This window comes from Lipophrys pholis (assembly GCF_963383615.2).
Source record: "Lipophrys pholis genome assembly, chromosome: 11".
NCBI lineage: Eukaryota > Metazoa > Chordata > Actinopteri > Blenniiformes > Blenniidae > Lipophrys > Lipophrys pholis.
Window position 1 is genome coordinate 4,026,487 of NC_137631.1, and position 17,118 is coordinate 4,043,604.

At 43.0% G+C, this 17,118-nt stretch overlaps 2 protein-coding genes across 5 annotated transcripts in view; one reads left to right on the plus strand and one right to left on the minus strand.

The window, feature by feature from the left end:
- Positions 1 to 270: 270 nt before the first annotated feature.
- LOC308116275 (peroxisomal succinyl-coenzyme A thioesterase-like) lies at positions 271 to 12,548 on the plus strand. Of its 2 annotated transcripts, none has more exons than XM_080474368.1 (11): positions 271 to 383; positions 2,564 to 2,765; positions 2,849 to 2,948; positions 3,031 to 3,221; positions 3,318 to 3,487; positions 6,593 to 6,712; positions 7,482 to 7,564; positions 7,845 to 7,938; positions 8,222 to 8,302; positions 11,056 to 11,197; positions 11,286 to 12,548. In XM_080474368.1, exons 2-11 carry the CDS (start codon positions 2,570 to 2,572, stop codon positions 11,420 to 11,422), a joined length of 1,314 nt encoding a protein of 437 aa, XP_080330494.1. In that variant the 5' UTR covers positions 271 to 383; positions 2,564 to 2,569; the 3' UTR covers positions 11,423 to 12,548. The 2 variants fall into 2 exon arrangements, with proteins under 2 accessions (XP_080330494.1, XP_080330495.1); XM_080474369.1 differs by having other exon boundaries at positions 309 to 383; positions 3,318 to 3,466; positions 11,286 to 11,766.
- A 462-nt stretch (positions 12,549 to 13,010) lies between these two features.
- Positions 13,011 to 17,118, minus strand: part of LOC308117074 (proline-rich protein 5-like) — a 28,340-nt gene continuing 24,232 nt past the window's right edge. For 2 of the 3 annotated variants that reach the window (XM_080475719.1, XM_080475720.1), the window contains exons 8-9: positions 15,418 to 15,532; positions 13,011 to 14,154 (exon numbers count right to left, since the gene is read on the minus strand). In XM_080475719.1, the coding sequence (XP_080331845.1) occupies positions 13,820 to 14,154; positions 15,418 to 15,532 (450 nt within the window). In that variant the 3' untranslated portion in view covers positions 13,011 to 13,819. The remainder of the gene's footprint in view (positions 14,155 to 15,417; positions 15,533 to 17,118) is intronic. The other variant, XM_080475721.1, reaches the window with a different exon arrangement.

The following is a 17,118-nucleotide window of genomic DNA, read 5'->3' on the forward strand; positions in this document are numbered from 1 at the left end:
CAGGGGCTATTCTGTGTCACTAATTATGAATCTGAGTACATGAAAACCCTGTTCTTGTCTCCAGTGTTGCCAGATTTGGCAGGTTTCAGCAAAAATGTAAAGGCCTCCCGTTTTCTTATCTATTATTATTATTTTTTTTTCTTTAAAGCAGTTATGAAGCTTTTAAGAAATGTAATACTATTTGTGATGTAGGCTGATTTTTATGGCATCGGGGGATTTTTCTTGCGTTCGGGATCAATCTGGCAACCCTGAGATCATCGAGTCAGTGGGTGGAGCTGCAGTTGGGGACGCACACCGGGAGTGGAGAGTTGAAATCCTCTGGAGCAGAGAGAAGTTCACACAAAACGGACCAGGAGAGAAGAGACGGGGGTTCCGGTTGCGCAGTAAGTCCTTCATACATGTTGAGTTCGTATGCAGCAGTGGGTCGTCAAGTGTGTGTGTATATGCAAACTTACCAAGTGATTACTGTGTCTTCTCTTCTCCTGTGAAACCAGAGTTGTTGGAATGTCAGAGAGCTGTATCATGTGCAGTAGATTATTGTCCATCAGCCATAACCGAACTATTGCACAACAGTGACCTTTGGTCACGCATAAGTAGTGGTTCAGTCCAGCTACTCAAGGTTTGGTCAAAAGCACAAATACTGCAAATGGGTGGGTATTTGGAGTTCGCACAACTCTCCTGTCCCCAAAATATGATTTGAGGAAAGTAAACGTCCTATATATTTAAAAAAAAAAAAATGGAATCATTTGTGTAAATCATATATGCATCACATAACATGTGTAACTTCATGAAGAGAATGGCCTCCTCTTCCTCACTTTGGTTTGGTCAGTGGAAGAGAAAGAAAACTGGTGTCAATCCAGCCCTCACTTTGGAAAACGATTTCAAGCCAGCCGCCACTATGTTTGGCGGTGCGCCTATGCACTATGCATTGCCGTAAGAGCAAACGCAAATGGATTTCAAAATAAAAGTGATGTTTCAATGAACGAGATCTCGCCTCCATTCAGATAGTTAATAAAACACAAATTAATACTATGGCTAGTAATAACACACAAACACAAAGAGAAAAAATGAATGTATCATTGATCCAAACTATTTAAAATTAAATATTAATAAAATGAATTGCTTGCAGAAAAAACAAAAACAAAACACATTGTCAGTCAGTCAGTGATGTATTAATGTTATTATAATACTATAGACAACAGGCCACTCTAATCACTTTATTCAAATTAAAGGCCCATCAGAAAAGCAGATCGAGGCAAAATTCAGGTTTAGATTAGATTAGATTAGTTATAAAAAAAAATCATTTAACTTCAGATTGATAACAGGCCAGATCAGGATATGGTTTATGAAAATAGGAGCCCTTTAAAAGCATATCTGGGCTTGAATTACTCTGATTTCTGATTGATCTTAAAATAATTTCCCTGTTATCATTGAACCATTCCAACTCAGACTGATAGTAGGCCACCCCAGGATGTCACTCACCAAGTATCAGCTCAATCTGATGTAGAATTTCAAAGAGCTATTTCAAATAGCAAATCTGAGCGGCCTTCACACTAACTTTGAACTGATATTAAAAAGAATTCCCCTGTTAGGTATCATTGAACCAATCAACTTCAGACTGATAGTAGGCCACCCCAGGATGTCACTCAACAAGTATCAGCCCAATCTGATGTGGTTTATCAAAATAAGAGCACTTTGAAATATCAAATCTGAGCTCCATCCATGTTAACTTTGAACTGAGATTAAAAAGAAATTCCCTGTTATTCATTAACATCTGAATGAAGGCGAGGTCTCGTTCATTGAAACGTCACTTTTATTTTGAAATCCGCTTGAGAATGGTCTTACGGTAATGCATAGTGTATAGGCGCACCGCTAAAAAGAGTGGCGGCTGGCTTGACGTCGATCTCTGAAGTGGGGGCTGGCTTGACACCAGTGAAAGACTGGAGGTGAAACGGCTTCAGTGAAATATCACAACATGCGATTCGGTTCAATTCAAAACCAGAAACGTGTGTTTGCATCAACTCGACATGCCAGTGAGGCGGCTGTGATGAAAACCTGTGATTCTCTTGGGGTCGCACAGGATTCAGGTTGTAGCGGAGCTGATCAAAAACTGATAAGGAAAGGTTACACTGCAAAAAATAAATACACATCAGCCACGACACAAGCCTCTATTGTTGGGACTCCAAAGTGCCCGTGTTGTTAGGTGTCGGTGTGTGGAGTGTCCTTGGCTCGGCTGGATGGTCCATCATTTCTTCATTTATGAAATAAATAAAAAAAAGAATGAAAATGTAAAATTTCACTACTTATTTCCAGAAGTCATTTAGGTAAAACGTTTTGCTCCTGATCAATCCAGTCTAATTATTAAGACCTTCAATCTGCCAAAGAAATGAGACTTGTGACAATTTATGTCTCAGCTGCTGGAGATTAGTGATATAAGTGGTTTGAAACAAACCCATTCATGTATTATCAGGCTGCATGTTCAGAAAAATACAATTCAACTATGTTCATTATGTGTGTGAGTCAGTAGACTTTCTGTCCACATTTTACTGTTTGGTCTGTTCAGTTCAGGATGGACGAGAAGCATTGCTGTGTCCAGCTGTTGGTGAGTCCGTCCAGGGGACTCATGGACGAGCAGTTTGTCATCCTGGTCCAGAATACAGGCCCTTGTTCCCAGCTGACCCTTCACTCCTTCCACCAGTGTGATGACGGTCACAGTTGGGATGCGTTTGCTCACTACATGTCTGATGCCGCCGGCAATGTGAACGGTACAACATTCTCCATATGGCCTCTAATGAAGGGAAGCTGAGCAGAAAATGTTGTCTAAACTTTGTTCCTGTCTTCTTCACAGTGTCCAAGGACTACAGCCTGGGTGGGACCTATTGTGGGATTGAACCGATGGGTCTACTGTGGAGCCTCAGACCAGTTCCAGGCAGCAAACCTGGACTCAGGTAGACCGCCCGGGCTGAATGCGTGCAGGTGACGTTAACCAGGATTGAATCATGTATTAGTAACCGACTGCTCCTGGCTCAGGATGCGGAAGAAGAATGTGGAGCTGCCCGTGGTGGTCACAGTCTCGGTGTACCAGGGCCACAGGAAAGAGGGCTTTGCAGACCAGGTACCTCTTGCCAGTGTGGTGGTGGAGCGCTGGTACATGGCGCCTGGTGTCCGCAGGATCCTGGTCACAGAAGGTGGACTCACTGCCGCCCTCTTCCTGCCCCCAGGTAGGACCAGAAGAATGTCAAGAACTCATGAAATACCTTCAAACATCACTTTCTGGTATGATCATGGACATCAGTGATATGTTGGCTTGTGTGTAGGACCTGGACCTTTCCCTGCCGTCCTGGACCTTTGGGGGGGTGGGGGGCAGTTGGTGGAGTATCGTGCGGCGCTGCTGGCCTCACACGGTATCGCGGCTCTGGCTCTCGACTACCTGACGGCAAACATCATCAAGGAAACGAGAAAAATGGTGAACTTCCAGTACATTGAGGTAAATCTGTCCATTAGTCTTTCCAAGGTGTTACAGTTCTTCTTCTTTTTCCTGAATCAGAGTCGACATCTAGTGATTTGACTTTCCAGCGGCCTCTCAGCGAATATGCAAATGTTACAGTGGCAGCTGCTGATAATTTTCTTAGGGCGGCTCTTCATTATTATTCGATTTCAGCCAATGTGAACTGAATTTAAATACAGCGAATTCATAAACCACACTACAACAATCTTGCCTTCAGTGATGAAACATTATCGTTCTTTTGGACAGCCAATGATCAGAGAGCACTTATTAAGACATTAACATACAAGCAGGTGCTTCATTAGTCCCTTTTTATAAAATGAATGTGTTTTGGGGCTTTAATTCAAATGGTCTGAGTTTAGGGAAAACAAAAGGCATATCAGGTTTATTTTCAAACAACACATCAAGTCATCTTTCAAAGTATTTTAGAATGCTTTAGAAACCTCAAAATAAAAGAAGTGCACAATAAATGTTTTTTTTTTAAGCTCTTGGGTTTTCAGTCATTAATAAATATGAGCATATCTAAACATTAACAAACCTGGACGCATTTGATAAATTCTGAACACATTTCTTGTTTGTGTGAATTTTAAAATAAGTATTATGGAGAAAGTGGAACTTGACCTGCAGCTTTTCAGACAAATTTCAAACTCTTAAATTAGAAGAGACGCGACAGAGACTCACCGCTTGTTGTCTTCATCTCAACATCTCATAGAAACACCAGAGCTAACCAGAACTGACTTTAAGCCAATCACAGAGCAGCTCTGGAGATTTAAAAGTCTCAGACATCAAATGATGCTGATTGGTTTAATTGGATGTCAGTCTGGTGTTAATCAGTCATTGGTGAGATCACTACTAAATCCCGCCTCCTCAGGCTTTCTTCAGTGCCATTTTGACAGTATTAGTTTATTGATATATATTTTATTATGCTGTCAAAAATAATACGTTCATTTAATTAATTGATTTGAAACGTTTAACTCGTACATTTTTTTTTAAATGTAATTAACAGAGTTTTGTTTACTTCAGGGTTCTTGTTTTTTTACTCCCATACCAGAGCAGCGTCTGTGCACAGCACCGTGACAACAGAGCAGCATAGTACCGAGTGGAATAATATTAAGGTAGAAAGTTTCGTTTTGAAAAGTTCCCTGATGGCTGATTGAGAAAGTTAAAGTCATTAGCTTTATTTTGTAAAGACTAATTTACCGACCACAGAAGTAATTCTGCACCAAAACAGCAGGTTGCCATGTTGGCTGACCAGTAGCCACCAAACTGCTAAAACTGGAGGAAATACTGCAGGTAAAATATAAATTTCTCCTCTTTGTCAAAGTGGTGGACCTGCACTATAATAAAACCCAGACTTATGTTTGATGTTTATTGATTAATTTATGTTTTTATTATTTTGTTAATCTTAGAAACAGTTTCACCAAAAGCTAAAAGGACGTTATAAAATGTTTTTGAATTTAAATATAGTCTCTGTGTGTTGAGTCGACATTAATTCAGGGAAGGCAGTACCTTCCCAAGGCTGAATGGAAATTAATGAAATGTTAATTTTGAATATTTGTTTTAATTAAATAATAATTTATTTTTCAATTTCCGGTAGCTTACAGTACCTATAGGTTTGAAAGTGTCAGCATTTTGTGCTTTTCATTGCCCAAATGACTCAACACTGCTATTTCCTGGTACGGCAGAGAGGCTGCACGAGTCACTCACTCCTGCGCTGTCTTACTGTGAAGGCCACACCCCCCTTCCGAAGGCCACACCCCCCTTCTGAAGGCCACACCCTCTCCTGAAGTTCGTTGACAGCAGACACCCGGTTGTATGAGTTCTATCTCTGCATTTTACCTTTCAGGGACTCCATGGTCAAAAACCCCTCCGTTACCTCAAAACTGCCGTTAACACCTCAGATAAAAGTATTTTCTGATGTTGTTACTTTCATCCAGTGCTTTAGAATACAACTTAAAGGATTCTGTTTTGTTTAACTGGCTGCCTCCACCATTCATTCTTTCACAAACCCGCTTTTGTAGAAAGCTTTACATGCCTTGGCTACTTTGAATACCTGCTAAAAACCTTCCAGTTCGACTGGAGTCGCAGTTCTCCTGTAAATTAGCTGTCAACCTCGGAGCAGTCGCCACCTGTTGACAGCTTGCTAGCATAGTTAGCATTCCTCGTGCTAAAGTGACGGCAACCATTTCTTGGCATGTCAGACATGTAGCTACTGTTTGGACTTCAGCGAACAAATTTGCATGCATTTGTGCATAAGGGCTTCATGGGGGGAAAGCAAAGCCGTGAGGCTGGAAAGACACCGTATCGCAACAAACAACGGTCACTGTGTCTGAAGTGCACCATCTGTTGGGGAAACCAGGGCATTGCAGGCAGTGAAGTTGCGGTGTTTTCAAAGTTCTCCACTCTGGAAGCCGTTTTCAGCCTCCTGAAACACGCCGCTGTGTGGACGACAGGCCAGAAAGGCGCGGTGACATGATTAGATAAGAAAATCCTTTATTCATTTAGCAAATGGGAGAGATTTGCAGTGTTACAGCATCAAAGCAGAAGAAAAACACAGTAACAAATTAAATTAGATAAAAATGTGCACTATCATGCACACAGAGCATATAAGGATGGACGAAGAGGGGAGAGGAAGAGGGAGAGAGAGCTCTCTGACCAGCCCTCCATTCTGGGGCCTGTTCTGTTCTGCAAAGTTCTCCATGAGCAAAAATTGCTAAAAGGACCTTAAGCGTATAATATTGCACATTTCAACTGTGGACGTGGTAAAAACAACAAACAGAACAGCACGAACAAATAAAACATCTTGATCCAATTTTGAAAATTGGCTAAAATAGCAAAAAAAATAAAAAATCTTTTAAACTGTTATGAAACATCATAAATACATCAATTGGATGGAAAAGCAGTTTTTACAGGGATGTCAACAATTAGTAACTTCTGGGTTAATGTGCGTTACTGATAAACTTCAGCAGACTTTCTGCAGAACAGTTCAGGGTCAAAAGTCTCTCAGATCAGCAGTTTGCTTGTTTGAATATCTCAAATGGGGCCTGACAAGAAGGACTTGATTAACTTCTTGTTTTCTGCCCGCAGACTGCCTACATTTACCTGCGGGAGCATCCTCAGGTCCTCGGTAGCAGGATCGCCATGGTGGGACTTTCCTTTGGCACCAGTGTGATCCTCAGAATGGCTGTTTACTCCGAGGTTATAAAGGTAACCGCAGAGGACATCTACTGCCCTCTTCACAGAAAGCAAAATGTTTCCTGTCATTATTGCCACACAACATGTATGTCAGTCACTATCTTAATTGAAACCATGGGCAGATCTACTGGGAAGGCTTCGGCCTGGCACACACTGCAGGATTTTTAAAATCTTCACCGATCAAGAGACCACACACTTGATGATCACGAAAGGCAGATCGCACAAGATCTTCTCCTTCTGCTCTGGTTGTGTGTGGTGTGAACTGCAGAGCTCACTTCTATAAAACTATATATATATATATATAGGTCTATGTTCCTCACACTCAATATTCCAAATCTCGTGTAGTCAAATGTGACTTCAGTGTAAAACACGACCTGTAGATGTAAACAAACCTGCTGCAACAAATCAACCTCGGGCCGATATTACGACTCAGGATTTTCTTTTATGGAGGTAACTTCAGGTTTAACCCTGGGATTTCTGTACTGCGAAGCAGATTCACTTCTTACTGGGATAAATCCTCTTGGTAATCTGATGTTTAACTCCGGAGCAGAGATTGAAGGCGCCGCCTACTGACCAATCAGATCTCTTGGAAAATGACCTTCCTATTTTTACAATATCCAGGTTGGTGCGCGGATTGTCCCGCCCACTTGGAGAACTAAAGAGCGACGATTGTCTCTGTTCTCCATGCTCCCTGTTTTAGATTTTGTTCCTTGTAAGAATCTAATGAAACAGATTGTGACCAGGCGTGTGTCACTTGCAGTAAAAATGTGTGTTTCTCCAGCTCAGATGTGCAGTTTGTATCAGTGGGACTCATGTGCAGCCACTGGACCAAGACATTGAAGGCATTCTGAGAGCCATGGACACGTATGTCGGAGTGTTGATCCTTTTAAGCCCATGTTCTTCTTTTAACCCTCCTGTTATGTTCATTTGAAGCCGATATTCAGATTATTTCACAGTCTCTGGTCATTAAAGTTTACTTGTTGGGGAAGAACAAACAAAGATTTTGACATTTCAAAGGGTTCATATAGTTTTTCTTGTCGTTTGTTCACTGACTTTTTGTAATGTCACCCTACAAAGCATCAGTGTCCATCCTTCTCTAAGCAGAGGTTACAGGCGTGTGATGAGCCCCGTTTTGTCCAACCAGGAAGTTTTTTAAGACCCGGACTGATGAGGAGAACCACACAATCATGCGGGATATGTCATTTCCCATAACCACGGACCCTTTAAACAAGGTGGATGTGAGTATTACCCTCCAGCTGACCCAAACACAAGCATGCACTTCACAATCAGAAACTTACACAAAGGGGCTGTGTCGTCAAACCGAAGGGAAGACTTCAGGGGAGAAAGACTCTCAAGGTCGGGCAGTAGTAATAGAAGAGTACAAATTTTGTTGAGAGCCACATTTGTACTGCTGTAAAGAAACATTTCCTAAAATGGTTCAGCCCCAGCATCAATGTTGTCAATGTCGCTGGAAACAAACGGGCAGGTGAGAGAGCTGCTGGGGTTTTTTTTTGTCTGCAGGTTGGACGACTGCAGTGTCCTCTGATGCTGATTGTTGGTGAGGACGATCAGAACTTGGCCGCCCAGGAGTGTGCAAACGATGTAAGTTTGGTGAGAAACACCAACATGCAGGACATAGGCTGGCACAAGTTGACGTAGAATTCACTGATCTGTTCTTTTTTTTTTGATTTACATTTTTTTATTATTTTTCCACAAACGATACACAATTATATATACATATCAATGCTTGTATAAAACTCTACAAACACAATCCCCCCCCCCCCCCCCCCCCCCCCCCCCCCCCACCCAACAGAAGAAACAGAGGGAGACCACTGACTCATTCTGTTATGGCTTTGGTACAAAAAAAACAAAACAAAACAGGGGAAAAAAACTGAGGTTCTGTTTTATAGTTGTGGACATACCTTCATCCCTTCCTCATGCCGTCATCATTGCAATGTATCTGCCCCATTTCTGTTTATATTTGTGATCCTGTAAGACATGTTTTCATAAGCAGCAACCTTTGACAGTTCCGCAGTCCGTTCATCAAACGGGGGAGTTCCTGGGGAGTCAACATCTACAATCTTTAGAATTCTTTTTCCACATCTCCTGAAGATGGGATATAATAGGGTGGAATTTGTCACCCTTCCTAATTTTACTTGACAGACAGTTTATTAGTGGTAAAGGTGCTGCTGCAGATTGCTCTATGGAGTGCCATGGTGGGGCCCTTTCTGGAGGCAATGCCCAATGTGCAAGGTGTCTCAAGCTGTATGCATAGTAATAAAAGAGTAGTCTTGGGAGTCCCAGCCCCCCCCCTCTTTCTGTTGAAGTTTCCCAAGATGCATTCGTGGGCGCTTACCATTCCAGAGAAAATCTTTACAAATAATATCAAATTTTTTGAAGTAACTTAGAGGGATCTGTAGGGGGAGAGAATGTAGCAGATAGTTGAGTTTGGGTCAAAGTTCACTTTAATAAGATCATCCAGATGAGGAGGAAACGGAATGCCAAGATATTGTAAACCCCGCCTAGGCCAGGAGAAACTACCCTCCTGAAACAATGCTGTGGGACAAAACTTTGTCAATGGCAGGGCGCTGATCTGTTCTGAAGAATAAGTGCGGGAAAGAAGGCAGAGCTGAAGAGGAGGAGGACGGAAGACTTGGTTTTAAAGATACTAGAAAGCATAAAGCTGCACATCCACACTGAAAATCCAGAATGTGACTCATAGACGCCAGTTTGCTTCAGTGTCCAGACCAAAACAAAGAAGCAGCAGCGGCTTCATGAGGCTGTTCAGGCAAATGTATTGGAGCTGATGTCTCATTTCCAAATCAAACACAGAATATGAGTTATTATTACTTTCTTTCTTGGTATTTTATCTTTTTTTTTTTCTTCGTATTTTTGACAAAAACACGTGACTTGTTCAATAATGTTACCTGCATTAAAAACACAGTATTGAATAGCAAATTCAATAAAGTCCTGTATTTTCTGGCGCAGAGCTTCAGAGTTCAAGTCTCTTTGGAGTCGGAAAGAATAATTTCCAGCTGAAATTGCAGTGCGAGTGACGGCCAGTGTCCAACAACTCGTTGTGTCCTGCTCCCCTCAGTTCTCCACTGAGAGGCTGCCAGTGGGGAATCCAAGATGGCCGACAATATGGCCGCTTCCGGATGATCGCGGCCATTTTGTTCCGAATCACCACCACAGCGCCACTGTTGATGGGAGCAGTGTTAATTTTGACAGCACAATTTCATTTAGTTTTAGTCATAGTCTTTTGACTAAAATGTAATTTAGTTTGTCATAATTTAGTCATCTAAATTGTTTTAGTTGACGAAATATAAGACAGTCGACGAAAACTACAGTAGATTTAGTCGACTAAAAAGTGTGGGGTCAATTCAGCTTCATAAAGTTTGTCAGTCAGATTACTTAATTTTCAATTATTTTTTTTCTGGAACAGTCAGTTTCTTATCTATTGTCTCCAGTAGGGATGTCCCGATCCGATCGGTAGATATCGGATCGGGGACGATATTGGCAACAGGTAAGAGTACTGATTGAGCTGGAGCCGCCACGCCTCTCCTGGGAAGAGCAGAAAGGAGGAAAAACACACAGGCAGACAAACACACAGGCGCCTGCCAGGATCATGACAACTTAGTTTTAATCTCTCCCTCTCCCTCTCTCTCTCTCTCTCTCTCTCTCTCTCTCTCTCTCTCACCCCTTACTACCTTCACTGACTATTTCCCTGCCAATCAGCAACCTTGTTGATAATACAGATGAAGTGAAGTGGGTGTGGATTATTACCATATTTTGACACGTCTGATATTATATTTTGTTTATTTATTTCAACCATAAATACAGTGAGCAGAAAATATGACAAACAAATCAGCGAGCAGGCTTGCATGCGTGCCTCCACATCTGGAGGGTTGCAGTTCAGCCATGTTTCTGTAAAAACCAGCCCGCCGCAGTCAGTGACGTTGAGCTGAGATCTCATCATCAGTCTGAGCTCACCCAGTTTGTTAGAAAGTGACCGGACAGTCGCCAGGAGAATCGTCGCAAAAGCCTGAAGCAAACAGACTGGGAGCGCCAAGCCTCCATGTTCACGCCGATAATGCCCAAAAACTAATCGGAACAAATGCTGGCATGGTAGGCTATATGAAATGAATTGTCAACCAGAAAATAGAATCCTCTTAGAAATTTGATCCCAACGACTGGGATCATGCAACGCAGTGGAGAACATTCCCATGTCCCATCGTCTTTGAAGAGTCGCTTTCAAATGATTTGGACACAGCCGCGACCAAAGGCAGTTTTTTTTTTTTTTAAGGTAAATGTTTTTCCAGTCCTGCTTGATGAATTGATTTCCTGTCTTCCAGATGAAGGAGATGATGGAGCGAGCGGGGAACAGCCATCTGCTGACCGTCCTGTCGTACCCTGACGCAGGTCACCTGATTGAACCCCCGTACACACCACACGTTCGATTCAGCAACTTCAAGCCGGTCAGCCGAAACCACATCAGTAGGTTCTCCTTGAGAATTTTTCTGACTGAGCTGTTGAAAGGCTGATGGTCTTGATTAAAATCTAACACCGTTTCCTCTGTGTGAAGTAATGGTTCTGTGGGGCGGACAGACGGTGGCTCATTCCCGAGCTCAAGAGGACTCCTGGAAGAAGATGCTGGTCTTTCTAAAGGAGATTTTGTATGGTGGACGTACACCTGGTTTAATTCCTTCTTCCAACCTTTAACTGTGATTAAAGTTAATGGTTTGATGAACGTTTGCTGATAATTCTGTGAAAGCTTGTCCCTCAGTCTCGGACAAAAAATAATGTAGTTGATCATCTCTCGTTGTTTCCTTTAGAACCTCCTTTAGCCTAGGAACCACTGATGCTTCCTTTAGAACCTCCTTTAGCTTAAGAACCACTGATGCTTCCTTTGTCAAAGGAGACCAGCTCATGTTCCCCTACAATTCCTGGCGGTCCAAAGGGACCCGCTCAACCGAGCGTTCAGGGAAACTCACGATGAGGAGCAGATCATGTAAGTTACCAAAGCAATAATCTGCTTTGAACCACTTTAAATCATCTAAAACCCAAATGTGCTTTTTGTAGTCCATTTTCTGAAACTTGTAGTTCTATTCCCCGCCATGGCAGACGTCACTAACTTGCGCCGCCGTCGCATTATTATGACGTCACTCAGTGAAACTGCGGTCCGACTGCCACACCACCGTGATCACCTTTCACTAACTCCTTTAGGAAGCCTCCTAACACCTTTCACTAACTCCTTTAGGAAGCCTCCTAACACCTTTCACTGACTCCTTTAGGAAGCCTCCTAACACCTTTAGGAAGCCTCCTAACACCTTTCACTAACTCCTTTAGGAAGCCTCCTAACACCTTTCACTGACTCCTTTAGGAAGCCTCCTAACACCATTCACTAACTCCTTTAGGAAGCCTCCTAACACCTTTCACTGACTCCTTTAGGAAGCCTCCTAACACCTTTCACTGACTCCTTTAGGAAGCCTCCTAACACCTTTCACTAACTCCTTTAGGAAGCCTCCTAACACCTTTCACTGACTCCTTTAGGAAGCCTCCTAACACCTTTCACTAACTCCTTTAGGAAGCCTCCTAACACCTTTCCTCAACCCCGTGACGTCATCCAGGGGGTTGAGGTAAAGTCCATAGATAAGGAAATAGGAGGGACTTTTCGGACATACCTATGTCTTGTTGAAGGGTTTTGGCTCTTGGCTCAGTGGGTAACGGCATGAACAAGAAATATGGCATTTGCAACAATTGTACAATAAAGTGAGTATTTATCATGAGAAAAGCTATAAAAATGAAGCTGAAGTCACAAGCTATATTAAAATATAGTAATTTCCTCTAAAAGTAGAAGGGATGTCCGCCATGTTTTGTCTTTATGTCGGTAATAACCCGACAGTTGTGTAACCTGAAGTCTGCCTGCAGAAATGACGACGTTTTTTGAGCAGTGGACAAACGTAGATATTGTACAATTTGGAGTGAAACTGGAATGGAAGGACAACAAAGCCTTGGTACAGTGAAGTACAGAGCAAACACAGGATCTAAAGCTGCCACCTACAGACATGATCAGAACTGGTACAATCTCAACCATTTCTTCAGGTCAAAGGACCAACTGGTAAACTGCATGAACAAGGAGTTACTCACGTCAGCCAATCAGAAGGAAGGACTGTTTATGTCTCTCAGGGACAGACACTAAATACGGTAGTTATAGTCTTTATGGAGTTGTGAAGCGAATCCTGCAGCATTATCCTGAAATTACACTTTACTGCAAGATTTTCTAAATAAAAGCCAGACAAGGTTTTTTGGGGCTTTTAATGCAACACTGGCAGAAAGTAAAACCTTGTTTTTCAGCATTTCAAAGCACTATTAAAATTTGCATAATGTTAAAACTGCTCATATGTTCTACTTGAAGTTTTGGGTTCAGGTCTGGTTTCAGATCAAACCGAGCTCTACGTGGCCCTGGAACCCCAATAATACCAACGTTAACTAGAACTCCCTACTACCTCCTCAGGAGAACATTTCCACTGTGAATAAAAAAAAAAATCTCATTTTCTCCTTCAACATTTAATAACTTGGTTTCCGGTGACATGAAGTAGAAAAAAGTAAGAAATCTCAGTTTATTTGTAACAAGACAGCAAAACTCAGTATTTTCTCCTTTAAACACGTTATCCACTTAAAGCCCCACACACACACACACACACACACACACACACACACACACACACACACACACACACACACACACACACACACACACACACACACACACACACACACACACACACACACACACACACACACACACACACACACACACACACACACACACACACACTCACACTCACACTCACACTCACACTCACACTCACACTCACACTCACACTATTTCAAGTAATAAATCAAACAGGCTCATCTTTGGAGTGTGTGAGGGGGGGGACATCCAGGAGTGTGTGAGCGGGGGACATCCAGGAGTGTGTGAGGGGGGACATCCAGGAGTCCAGGCTTTAGTTGTAAGACTCACACAGGTCACTTCCAGGTATTTAGTTTGTTTAATGATCTTTTTGTTTTTGACACTTAGGATCTAAAAAGACCTGAGAAGGTGAGAAAACGTCTTTATGTCCCTCCCGGACACTTCTGCTGCTCTGCGTGCGGCTTTTTTCCTCGCGTCTTCTCACGCGTCCCTTTCCTCACGTGTCCGTTGTCTCTGGGGGCCCTGGACATGTCCGCAGGGGGTCCTGAAGCCCCGCCCCTCCCGGCATGCATCCTGCTCGACACCAGCAGGAGGTGCACGTCGGAGTGGGCGTTGGCCACCGTGTGGCGCCGCACACCGCCGGCCTTCTCCAGGTACGCCTCGCCCTCCTTCTCCACCAGCGGGGACAGACAGCCGGGGTCCGAGGCGTCCGTGGAGCCGCGGTGCTGCGTGACCGCGACCTCCCGATGACGGAAGTCTGCAGGAAACAGGAACCAGAGTCAACCTGCTGTTACCAACTGCTTTACTTTGAAAAACCCGACTCTTCCATAAAATGATGACTGAGGAGGTTTTCTACTGAAACTGCTAAAAAGAAAACTATCAATAGAAAGTTGAAACGGGATAAACTTATCAAACTCCCATTTCAGAATCAGAAACTCACCAACGTCAGAGTCACTTTTAAAAAGCAGCTTTTTATTTAAAGTATTCTCTTTATTTATCTCCTCATATTTATATTGATTCTTCTGATTTATAATCTCATTTATTTTACTTTAAAGTTTCTTTATCTTGACATTGAACCGATGAAATTAAATGAATCACTCTTTTGTAAATTATGAAGCTGCATTGCATGTGAGAAATATCATCATCATCATCATCATCATTGTAAGTGTGACAGAGATGAATTAATCAAAGAAAAGAAGAAGAGTCTCATTAAAACATTTACCACAATAAAGTAGAATATAAGTCGGGCCATGAATGCAGTACGCAAGACATAAGGAACACTTCTATTCTCACTCATTTGGATAGGTACTACGCATATTTTCTTTTCAAAATAAAGGCCCGCTCTTAAAAAACGGATCATGATGCTTCAGAAAAGCATCGCGGCTTTAGACCTGCTGGGAACCACAGAGTAATGACAGAAAACAATAAAGTCTGTATATAAATAATAAAGACGTTCGAGGGGGGTAGAGAAAAGAGAAACTGATTTCCTCCATGGAGAGGATGTCCATGTCTTTGTGCTCTTACTCTTTAAACCAAATGTTTAGCAGGATTCGGACCTTCAACCCGGCCGTGTTACAACACCGTCATACGTCAACCGTTTCGTCAGATTTTCTCACATCGTTCCAAATAAGATTCCTCGTAATTCCACTCTTGGATCGTATATGTTTTTGGAACAAGGCCAAAACATATAAAAGTGTTCTCCAGTCCGTGTGCCGGAATGTTTCTGTCAAGGGTTCTCACCTTCATCCCTCCGACAGCAAAGTAAACATTAAAGAAAAGTGTGTTTTAATATTAAATATTTATAGATTCACCTTCCAACCAGTACCTCCGCTGACCTGCAGCTTTCTGCTGCGTAGACGCAGATTAAAAAAGTCGTCTAAAAGGTTTCAGATTGTATGAAATACATCACTAAATACTGAAAGTTTTAGAAATACATCTGAATGTTTTATGTCACCGAGTTCTCAAGTTGCGTCTCAGTTTAATGAAGGAATAATGGGGGGAGGAACATTCTCCTTCTCACCCATCAGCTCGTTTCTGCCGTTTATCACGTTGCACAAATATGGAGACACGACAATTTCCACCAGACGCTCCAACTGGAAGTACTCCATAGTGGGCCCACCGGGCTCATGGACGCCCTGACAGAGACAAAGACAAAGACAGAGACAAAGACTAAGAAGACTCCACGTCAGATTCCTTAATTTAGAACAGAATTCAGATTAAAGAGTTTGAACAAGTTAATTCACATTACCATATATAAGTCTGCTTTCAGTTGTTAAATTAAGGAGCAACTTATATATCAAATTATAACTTCTATACCATCTCAGACCAGTAGATGTCACTGTATGACAGCAGATACTGCTACAGTACCACGGGAAAACCTCCATTACAATTTGACTGACGGCAAGAAAAATGTTGAAAAAATTTAAATAAAAAATCAATAACATCAGAGATGCACTGCAGAACGAAATTCCGATGCAGGGTCAACGATAAAACACACAAAACGTACCGGAGATTAAATAATTTAATCCCTGAAGATGAAAAAATTTTTTTTGCCTAAAATGCATTGCAAGAATAAATAAGTGGAAATAAGCTTTAATAATATTTAGAGTCCTCTGTTTAAAAGACGGATGGCGGTGGGGGAAAAGCTGTTCTTGAAGCTGGCAGTTTTACATCTCAGGCTGTGGTTCCTAATGCCTGAGGGGAGGAGAGGAAACAGTCCAGGGCAGGCTGAGCAGGGTCCTTGGTGATCCTCAATACCCTTGACAGGCCACGTTTTTCTGCCGAGTCCCCCCGTTAGTGGCAATGAGCCCCCAATGATCTTCTGGGCGGCCCTCACCACTCTCTTCAGTGCTTCTCGGTCAGAGGCAGTGCTGTTCTCATGACACACAGCTGCTCCACATGTTGGTAGAAGTGAGGTAAAGCTTTCATGTTTGTTTGGTTAAAACAACGAGTACTCTCTCTGGGTTGCTGGTTTGAAGCTCATGTACGCGGTGGCAGAGGGTGTCCAAGGCTACTTTGATGTCCGCCTCCGGGGCAATGTAAACCGCTATCCTGAAAATGACTGGGGTTTCCCTTGGGAGGCAACAGGGCCGACATCTAACCCTCAGAACCTCTTTATTGAGTCTGTGCACCATCTGTTATTGGTGTAGATGAGGACACCTCCTTACCTCACCGTCTTACCGCTGGAAGCGCTGCTCCTGTCCGCCCGGTGGCTAGTTAGCCCCGCTAGGCTAATAGCCTCCTCCATTGGTTGCCTGGGTGAGCCAGGTCTCAGTGGAAACCAGAGCGCAGCAGTCTCTCATCTCCCGTCTCCATGTCCAGCCTCAGGTAGTCCACTTTGTTTTTCCAGGGAGCGGATGTTCGCCAGCAGGATCGATGGTAGTGGCGTTCTGGAAGGGTTAGCTTTAGCCTGGCGCCGGGGTCTCCTCCTCTGGACTCGGCTAGCGCTGGTGGATGGTACGGTTGGTACGGTTGGTACCGGTGCCGAGCCGGTCTCCCCATGTGTTCACAGCAATCCGAGTTCTCTCAGTTGAGCCATGGTGTTCAGGTCTACGAACCCCACCTTCAGCTCCACACACACCGAGAGACGTCTTTGACCAGTGGATGTTTGAGTTTTACTGCTGGACAATACTGGATCGAGGGGATTTTTGTGTAGAAGCGTGTTTTTGTCGTTAGCCCTAGCAGCCGGCACGGGCGCCGCCATCATGATCCGCGAGACATT

Bases quoted from the DNA above. Each gene is read 5' to 3' on its own strand.
- LOC308116275 (XM_080474368.1), top strand. From the start codon at position 2,570: ATGGACGAGAAGCATTGCTGTGTCCAGCTGTTGGTGAGTCCGTCCAGG. The intron at 2,949-3,030 runs GTAGACCGCCCG...CTCCTGGCTCAG, and splicing joins GGCAGCAAACCTGGACTCAG to GATGCGGAAGAAGAATGTGG. The intron at 11,198-11,285 runs GTAGGTTCTCCT...CTCTGTGTGAAG, and splicing joins GGTCAGCCGAAACCACATCA to TAATGGTTCTGTGGGGCGGA.